General features: G+C 42.8%; 1 protein-coding gene across 1 annotated transcript; it reads right to left on the minus strand.

Moving 5' to 3' along the window:
* Nucleotides 1-747: 747 nt before the first annotated feature.
* On the minus strand, nucleotides 748-9,731 carry mfsd1 (major facilitator superfamily domain containing 1). The gene is made up of 16 exons (XM_079271711.1): nucleotides 9,253-9,731; nucleotides 8,999-9,051; nucleotides 8,643-8,755; nucleotides 8,481-8,523; nucleotides 8,268-8,335; nucleotides 7,882-7,990; nucleotides 7,608-7,710; nucleotides 6,980-7,078; nucleotides 6,224-6,335; nucleotides 5,258-5,314; nucleotides 4,773-4,929; nucleotides 4,188-4,285; nucleotides 3,948-4,060; nucleotides 3,768-3,815; nucleotides 3,474-3,540; nucleotides 748-2,516 (listed from the first exon to the last, which is right to left on the minus strand). Exons 1-16 carry the CDS (start codon nucleotides 9,410-9,412, stop codon nucleotides 2,513-2,515), a joined length of 1,404 nt encoding a protein of 467 aa, XP_079127837.1. The 5' UTR covers nucleotides 9,413-9,731; the 3' UTR covers nucleotides 748-2,512.
* Between the last annotated feature and the right edge of the window lie 257 nt (nucleotides 9,732-9,988).

The following is a 9,988-nucleotide window of genomic DNA, read 5'->3' on the forward strand; positions in this document are numbered from 1 at the left end:
AAAACAGGGAAACACCTCTCAAACAAATCATCAAAACTCCCATAACCGTAGCGCCTATTACGCCGGTATTAATAAATGAGAGGAAGGATGACTTGAGAAACAGATCCTGTAAAAATTGTGTCTGTAGTCTAAAAAATGTGGCTTAACTGGCGATCTAGATTTAACATTGGTCTCTATGGAGCAGAAAGTTGGTTTTCCTCTCAATTAAAGGCTTCTGTGCCAAATGTGTAAATCTGTGGGATTCCACAGTCATTTGTATATGACAAGGACAAGATTAGCTACTTTTAAATCCAGAAATTATGCATGAAGAGTGAAGATTGTGGACTCAGTGGCAAAAGACAAATCTGTTTTTCACAAGAATCTCAAGCTGCTCTTCACTCTAGCGGTGACATCACACACTCTAAGCTGCTTGTTGGAATGCTTCACAGCATTCCAACAATAAAGTCACATAGAATTAAACTGCATTGAACTGAACTATATTGAGAGCGATAGATGGATGAATGAATATCATATTTCAAAATTCTCTGAGTGCAGCGTTTTAACTTTGTTACCATTAAAAGAGCACAGAATATGCGTTGGGGGCGTCTACCAGCTCATATCCCCAAACTGGTAAAACATGCTGCAGGCCCACATGCAAAAGCTTTTGTAAAGTGCTTGCATTTGCATGTGTGCATACCTGTGCATCCAGCCTTGAGTAAATACCAGTGTTCACCCCCCCTGAACAATCCAGAAAAAAAGTTAGTAAAAGAGATTTTATGGGCTTTAAAAATGTGTGTTTAATTAAGTCATTGTTCCATTAATAATCTTGTATCAAATGTGATTAGGTTCTACAAAAAGACATTTTTTGAACCGTTCTCTCTTTGATTGTACAATAGATCTTCTGTAATTTCTCAGTCGTGTAATTTCTTGTAGACAGCTCAATAACAGTTAACACTTGGTAATTTAACACAAGCATCGTCAGTTAAGCAAAGACCGCCATAGTGCAGATGAGCGACCGGTGAGGAGCGCAGCAGGATTCTGGCTGTATGACAGTGTGATCATTTTAATGTGCAATCACACACAATGGTCTTCTTACACGTGATGGCCTTTAAAGAGCAACTTTACACCACAATGGAAAGCAGAGTTCTACTCTCTGTGGTTCAACTCAATTTAGCCAATGGCCCACATCACTTATAGGTATTCTCAGAAAGTGTGCTCTTTTGCACCTGTAACCAGCAAACAGTGATGTCACAGTGTACGGACACATCCGAGAGTACACTTCTACATCACCGCAACAAAGTGGGAAGTTGATTTTCAGGGGGTGTTAAGTTACTCTTAACATTTTGATGACATTTTCCCAACTGAGGTAGTGAGTATGAGCCACAGATATCCTGATAAGAACACAGGGAGACAAATGTTTTTCGACATTACTGGAATGGTGAGGGTTGAACACAGTGCATTCATTTTCCCTCTCACCGTTCACATGAAGCAAGCGACAACTTGGGGGCAGTGCTTACAACAAGTTAATTACCTGAGCTTGATAAACGAGTAAAAGTCTATAAAACATAATTCATCAGTGGAACTGATTCTTTAAAAAACGTCACATTTTATAAAACAGTTTGTAAAAAGTTGAAACTGCCAATATCTTTTCACAGGGAACTGCATTCTAAAGCCTTTCTATATTTCTTATCTTTTTTATCATTACAGTAATGTACCATTTCATGATGCAACATAAAATACATTTCCATGCACCCCCGAAACCAGCAAAGAGCAGATAAAGGAATTAAGAAATAAAAGAATTAAGCAATAAAGACTTAAAAAATAAAGAGCTATGCTCTTTATTTGAGATTTTGCACCATAGGTCAATGACGCATATGATTAAAATTTAATAAGAACTCACTGAGGAAAGCCCAGTAAGGAGGATTTTGGTTGGCAATTATTACGAATGCTGACAACTGATATGTACATCAACTGCTGAGTTCTCTGCAATACGGCAACGGAGCACTTCTGGAAACAATTTGTGAAAACAAACGCATAAAAACATCCACAAAATTACCCTATTTACATTTAGAACAATTAAATTAACAGATGAATCTTATATAGTGAGTTGAATTAGCGTGTCATAAAATCAAGTGCTATTTATCATAAATAGGCACCTTTCTACAGGATACGAGTCTCATCTTTTAGTTTAAAACACTTTGGAAACATCTTAACTTGCTTCAGTAACTGACGAGACTTTGACACGCACAGGAGGAGGGGAATAAAAACACAGTGGAGAGTGAATATTGGAGGAGATGAAGTCAATATGAGAAACGGTGGAGTCCAAACTGAGATGTGTCATTTGTCAGTGTCCTGATAAGGACATAATAAGCTATTAGTACAAGGTTGGTTATGTAATAACCGGGACCAGGCGGTCAGATCTGATGGGAAGAGCCTCAGGTGACAGCACTGGGCGGAGTCAGTAGTGCAGTCCCGCCCAGTGGCAGTTGATTGACAGCTCTTGGGGTGGCCTTCGTGTGTTCCCTCATAATCCTCATCTGGAAAATATCAGTCACAGAACGGAGCAGAAAATATTACGTCTGTATTTCCACACAGCATAAGCCATATACAACATAGGATTACACATAAACGAATAGAGGGACAGAGATAGAGACAGAAACAGCGGCAGCATCAATTCCTGCTCACTGTGTCTACTCTCATGCCAATAATGAGAACAGAAAGTATTCACGGCCACAGAGAGAATATGTGGTTTGGTTTTATCTGTCAAACACAAAATAAACCAACCACAGGTGGTGTGTTATGGACATGCGGCCTAAATAAATGCACCCACTCAGTCTGCTGATATAGCACGCTTTTCCTCCATCATGTTGCAGAACAAGTCTGGTTTCAAAGCAGCCCTGAGAATGAGCTCCCTTTTAGTTCACATTACGTTAGGTAGAACCATAAATCGACCAGATGAGCCATAACAATAAATCGTTTACTTGGAAATAGATCAACATTGACTGATGATGATAAACACACTGTAACTTATTAAAAGAAGGGCCATGAGCAGTTTTGCTGTTACAACCACTCAAGAATAAATCAACGCCCAATCAGGCAACATATCCACGAAAATGTAACTCATCAATTCTTTACACTCCTGAACCCTAAACCTCGGAGTTTTAATACAGTAAAAGGAAATTTGTAACAAATCACTTGACTGTAACTAGTTGAACTTCGTTCAATGCTTTAAATCATTTATCTTGACTTAGCCGGAGCTACAGATTAGAACAAAATAGAAAATCTACCAATTTCAGTAAATAGACTGCAGCAGGTCCAGCTAAGGACACATCTCGAGCCAATTAGTGCAGGAGCGCCCACAAGTGTTCCAAAATATGCCTGTACCACTTGCTTATATGAGTGGGTTGTTCATTACTTTTCTGAGATGCTGGTCTTAGTGTTGAGTAAGTGGGTGGAGAAGCAGTGATGGAGGGTGAAGGGTCAGTGCTACTCACTCGGAGTCTGAAGTGGCTTCTTTCTGGAGCTTGGCTCTGGCTGCGGCCGACCGGTTCAAATCTCCTCCTGGAGCAAGAGAGGGAGACGGAGAGATTAAGAAGCGAGTGAGACGGGTGGTACGGTACAGGAGTTGGCTGAAGAGTGACAAAGTAAAGTGAAGAGACGCCACGGGAGAAAAGGAATAAGAGCGGTATGTATATTGGGGGGGAAAAAAACGTAAGACAGTACGGGGACAGGAAGCAGAGAGGAGTGACAGAAGGGACGAAGAGTTCAAGGTTTCAGTCTTCTCTTACCTCTGAGGTAATCCACAAAGTACAGCATCACCACTGCCATCAGTGCAACTGCAAGAAATAAAGGGGGGGGGGGGGGGAGACAATGAGGAAAAGCACTGACATTGCCACACAAAGGTGCCTAACTGGAGCTGGAAAGGCTGCTATCCCAAACACACACACACACACACAGAAAATACTGACAGCAGATGCAGATGCAGAAAAAGACTTCCAAAACCAGGTATCCTCTTGTGTCTAGGATGGCTCCTGCTCCCATGGCAATGAGCGCCAGGCCCAGGTTCTGGATGGACTGCATGCTGGTGGACGAAGGCAGACGATCAACCAGAGCGTTCAACAACACAACAATAATCAGTCATAACCGTGTTTGTTTTAAGCGGGACTGTGTAGGAGATCAGTCACAACATTGCCTGTAGAGGTACATACAAGCCATAGGCTGTCCCCAGCTGATGCTCGGGTACCACAAAGGCCACCATGGGCCAAAGGGCACAGGCCAGAAGGGAGTAGGAGACACCCAGCAGGGACTGGAAAACAAGAGAAAACACACAGGCGGACATTGCTTTAAACAACTCAAGGGTGTCCCGGAACTCCTGGGTACGATAGAAAAATACATTCATTCCATTCTCAAAGCAAAACCATGTGTTCAATTACAGCTCTAACTCCCACTGCTATCCAGACAGATTTTAACATACTCGTACTTTTTCATTAAATAGAAATAAAATCTGTGTTTTCATTTATTTATATGCAAACTATTATATCTACCAAGGAAGGCTGTAAGTACACTATACTAAAACAAGTTAGGTGTACAGCGGAGGACAGAAATTCACAACTTTAAATTCACCTGTTTTTTTTCAAGGAACTTGTATCCACAGATTCCACAGCCACCAGTAACCTAACAGCCCCAGTGAACGTCCTGACATTTATCAACATTACAATTCCCTCATCCCACAGCTGTTCCTAAATGTACAGATTTTGTTAGAGTATCCTAAGAGGGTTGCCGGGGGGCATTACCATGGCGATCCATGGGTTCCAGAAGGTGAAGGCCAGCATCATGTGAGCGGCGAGTGTGCCGACCACGGCAATCATGACCCAAATCACATTCTTCCCCGTCTTATCAACCATGAAGCCCAGCAGTGGAGATGCAGGGGCTGAGATGATGTACACAATGCTGGGAAAGACGGAGAAGGGCCGGTCATTTCTTAAGGACTGGAATGTAGAAATCTAAACGGCATACTGTAAAATTAGCTGCTTAACGACCGAAATCAGACTTAAGAAAATGTATCTGAAAAAAAGTCAGTCTTTGTGTGTTATTTAGTTCACGTCGTGTGGGATTTTAGTAGTCTTCTAACATGTTCCCAGTATCAGGTATTTCTCAGCTCAAACACTGGAAAAATAATCTGACAAGTCACCTATGAGAATAAGAAAATGCAGCCCACAAAGGAAATGCATCAGCAGACTATAGTGGTGTAGATTGGTCTTAATGGACTGTGAGTTACCTGTTAACAGCTCTGGCTTCAGCTGGGGAGAAGTTGAATTTTTCAATGAAGAACACCCTGTAATAAAAGACAAGGTCACTGTACAGAGGGCTGCTCAGGCGTCATACCGATGTGACCACAACAGCAGGAGGAATCGAGTGGACTCCTGGAGCAGGGCGCTCTCGGTCTTCCATACATTGTTTTTTCTGCCCAATTTGCATAACAAGTGTTTGCTCTGTAAGCCCTCAGTGGAAAAACCATGTCAGCTGCTCAGTGATTTGAGAGTGCCTTTCAGAGAAGGAAATGCAGGTTGCGATAGCGTCAATCGGTTTCTTTCACTGCAAAAACCCATTTGTCAGACGTCTTTCCATGTCTGACCCCCTCCCCCTCCCTTTGTGGTTCGATGACAACGCAGCATTGTGAGTCTTTCCTCAGACACAGGCATCGTGCGGATTTAATGGAGGTTCTCCATTTCATCCATACCACACAATTTAAGCATGACTCAATCACAAGTAATTGTCAAGATATTTTCATCAAGCAGCACGAAACCAAAAACAGTGTTCCATCGTTTTAGAATACAAAGCCCCTAGTTTCAGAATTTGTATGTGATGATTCAAACATATCTCAGTTTTCTCTGTCAGAGTAAAGGTTTGTAGAGAAGCTACGATTACCGCCTCATGGTCGTATCCCTCCGCCAAACACTGATGTTTACGTTTGTATCCATGTCTGCCCAAAATGTCATCACTTCATCCCATCAGACATTTGAGTAAGTTATGGCCAAAAACATGTTATGTGAGCTCACAGTGACCAACACATTCTAATCACGTTGTCCTTTACTCCAGGTGGGCGTTTCTGCCAAATGTAAAGAAATTTAAAGAAATTCCAATGTTCTGGGTGTATTACTAAAGTGATGTAAAGATGTGTGAGGACCACGAGAGGGAAGTGTGAGTGTGTGTGTCTGTGTGGTGGCCCTGATGAAATACTCACTGTCCCAGTCCGATAAAGGGGAAAATGGCAACATAGTAGCACACACAAATGATGAAGATGAGCCACAGGTGGAAGGGGAAGTCCTTCACGTCTGTCAGCTTAATCACCTCACCTAATATACAAGATGAACACATGCGCAGATCAGCTTGTGAGCATCGTTTGCTCTCAACAACTTTAAAAGAAGAAGAAGAAGAAGAAGAAGAAGAAGAAGAGTGGCTTTTCTGACTAAATTAGTTCTAAGGGGAAATTATACATAACATTGGGCCTCATACAACAACCCTCTCTTATAGTTTCTTTACATTTTCTGTAAAGGGAAAACAAGAGAAGTCAACTCAAGATGCAGCCAATATTCTTAACCATCCCAGCAGATCTTCCCATTAGAGGCAGACACACTCTACCTCTGAGGTGCAAGATCCCCCCACGGTTTTTATAGTCTTAATTGGGATTAACAGGCACATAGTATTTCTTTAGCAAATTAATTAAATTACTATAATTACTCAAAACTAACTTTTTACATTACCCAATTTTAAAACTCATGTTCCCTGGCATTGGACAAACTGTTTGTGGTCTGTGACGACAAGATGTTGAAACGTCTTGCCAGCATGGCAGTTTTCGGTACATAAAAACAAAAACAAGAGTTACATACACCGTAGAGTATGTCATGGTCCACACTGATTAAAGCATTCTTTAGTTGTTGACAGACGAGGCCAAAGAGGAAAAACAAGAGATAAGAAAGACAATCTCAGAATGCATTACTTGTTTCGCCTTTTTCTTTGTGGAGGATTCTCTCTGCTCTTTTGTCAAGGAATCCCAACACCAAGGCACATATGAGTGAAAACAGGCAGGTCACACCAGCTAAGGAAAAAAAAGAAGAAATGAAATACATATTGAAGAGACAAAAAAGAAAGTAAGGACATGTAGTTGTACTCGGTGATTTGATTATTAAGGAGTTCAAATTAGGATGCCTGACGACTGCCGATTGATTCTATTGTTCATATGAATGTCAAATGTCACGTTGCCGGCTGCGGTGGAGACACTTTAAAAGAAAGCGCACAACTGCATACTGTGAAAAAGCGGAAGCACTTTTAGCACAGCTAAGATGTCCCTCCAGATAAAACTACAGTGACACGAAGTGACACTTCTTCTAACTCATGTGACTCATCTGCAGCAGCACTTTTAGTTCTCCATACCACTTCTCCCTCGTCTCTGCTGGCCGTGTTACCAGAGATCATTAGTTACAGAGACGGGATCTCGTATGTCCGGCGGAGACAGAGACGAAGCACACGTAACCCGAGTCTTCATGTTCAACACTTGCCAATTTAAAGTCTTCCCCTTGGAGTGATGCGCGTACCTCTGGCTAAAAGCAAAAGCGTACGATATTCACCTATCATGAGCGAAATGCCGAGCGTGGTGTATCCAGGAGAGCCGACGAGGTCTGCCACTTTGCTGTACACCCAGCCCATGATGTTCATGTTCACTGTGCTGCCCTTGAGACGAGAGGAGGGGGGGGGGGGGGGGGGGGGGGATGTACTTGACGCATTAATGACATGGGATTTTGTAAAGCAGGGCTCCTTCACTACAGTACAAAAAAGAAAAAAAGCATCAATATGTTATTTGAATGCATGTTTAACGTTATGCTGCATTGGTAGTGTCCTTACCAGGCGAGCCATGCTCAGCTGAAGGCCAAACACCAGATTGAGCTCTTTTCCTTTAAACCAGTTGACTGCATAGGTGTTCTGGGCCACGGCCAAGGACTCTCCTCCAATACTGCCCAGGAAAAGAAAACCGGGAGCGTAAGATGCTTGATAGTACGAGGCCAACCTGAGGCTAAGATTTTCTTTTCTCTGTAGAAGGTCCTCGACTCATTTAGGGACACGCTCGGCTGACTTTTGGACATTTTTGGATTTTCTGAGACTGCTCTGGTGAAAGATACCGGATGGTGTCATACGCGAGGGCGCAGAAAACTAGCCCCTGGTATGTGAAGTTGTTCGATTACGTTGGGAAATGAAGAGCTTTTAACACAATGTTAAAATGATTTGCTCACCCAAACACGAAACGTCCAGCTTCCATCAGCCAGAAACGATTCAGTAAAGCTCCAGTAGCAAATATTACCTGTGCAGAGTAGAGGGAAAGTTCAAATACAACAAAGAAAATGAGCCAGTTGTCATCCCTTTTCTGTACCGATCGAGTTCTCTTTAGATAGACAATAAATAATAATGTTTATTGAATAACAATCAAGATTTCAGAGTGAACCCACCTGTCCAACACAGACGAAGAGTGAAAAGATGATGGTCCCCAGCCTATAAAAAAAAAAACAATTAAAGATGACGAGCACAAAAGCTACACAACTCTTTCACTTTCACTTATGATGAATGAAGATACTGAAGTCAAAATAAACGTGACTTTTTGTTCTTCGTACCGGATGCCAAAAACTCTGTCGAGCAGGAATCCCCCAAAGAAGCAGAGCACCACATTGGGCCACGAGTACCAGGCGTACAGCTGCATGAACTTTGCAGTGTTCAGGTGCAGGTCCTAGTAAATCCAGGGAGGGAAGCTCGTCAGATTCTTGTCATTTCAACCGTTAAAATATAGTTCTGAAACACGTGTGTGTGTGTGTGCGTGTGTGTGTGGACAAATAAAACCCTCTAATGGCAGCAGGTTCATTCGACTGTCCTGGTGGGATTATTATGCAGATTTCACTCTTCGCACAGTTGTGCATAGTTATGCTGAATTTATGATGAAACATAAACTTTGCGTCGACAGAGGATGAACTACCTGGGTGACTTCAGTTTGAAGAGCAGCTGGGTTGTCATAACAGAAGTAGCTTCCTGGAACAAATGAACTACGATTAAAAACAGACGACATAAACAATGCTTCTGCATTTACATAACTTCACATGCTGAGCAACGACACTGAACGTTTTCTTTGAACTGAATGTACTTTACAGAACTTAGTCACACATCTCCACAATAACTAGTCAGCTTGGGGGGGGGGGGGGGGGGGGGAGTTAAGGGCTCATTACTGCTCACCGAATCCCAGGAGGCACATGAAGATCAGGACAACCACTCGGTGCAGTAGGTGGCTGGGGTCGCAGATGGCCGGCATCGGTCTGCCGGGTCCTCCGACTGTACGTCCGTCCGCGGACGACCCCTCGTCGCCATCTCTCTGCCGCTCTTCATAATCCGCCATGATCGTTTGTTTGGGATTCGCTGGGGGAAAAAAGTTGTCGACGGGAGTGTGCACAGGATGTAGATCGATCACATGATCCGGCAGGAATGTCACGTGGATGTTAGCCGTGTAGCTTGTAGCACCAACAGTCAGCTGTTTTGGGTGGGCGCGTGCCTGCCGACACGTTCAAACCATCGGTACAATCTCCACATTTACGGAGTTTGAAGCGCGCTCCCGTAAAATCCGTGAGAGTTTTAGGATTGTCCCGCAGTCAAGTCATCGAGTGTTTGACGGTTCTCTCGCAGACACTGTGAGTCCTTCATGAACCCTCTCCGTAAGAACACATTTCTGCAGACTTTGTCCAGGGGAATTACCCACAATTCGTTGCATTGTGACGTTAAACACGGGTATCCAGTGGAAGCATGGAGACGTAAACAAAGAGGACGGCACATGGGTGTTACATTTACTCAGAAACCTTGAGGATTAAAGATGGAACATAACATCTTGAAATCAGAGGAACGGAAGCAGAGACTATACATGACATATTTATTAATCAAACATTTAATTTCGTCATTGAAGGCTATTTCAAATGACCTC

The sequence above is a fragment of the Melanostigma gelatinosum genome (genome assembly GCF_949748355.1).
Source record: "Melanostigma gelatinosum genome assembly, chromosome: 7".
Taxonomy (NCBI): Eukaryota; Metazoa; Chordata; class Actinopteri; order Perciformes; family Zoarcidae; genus Melanostigma; species Melanostigma gelatinosum.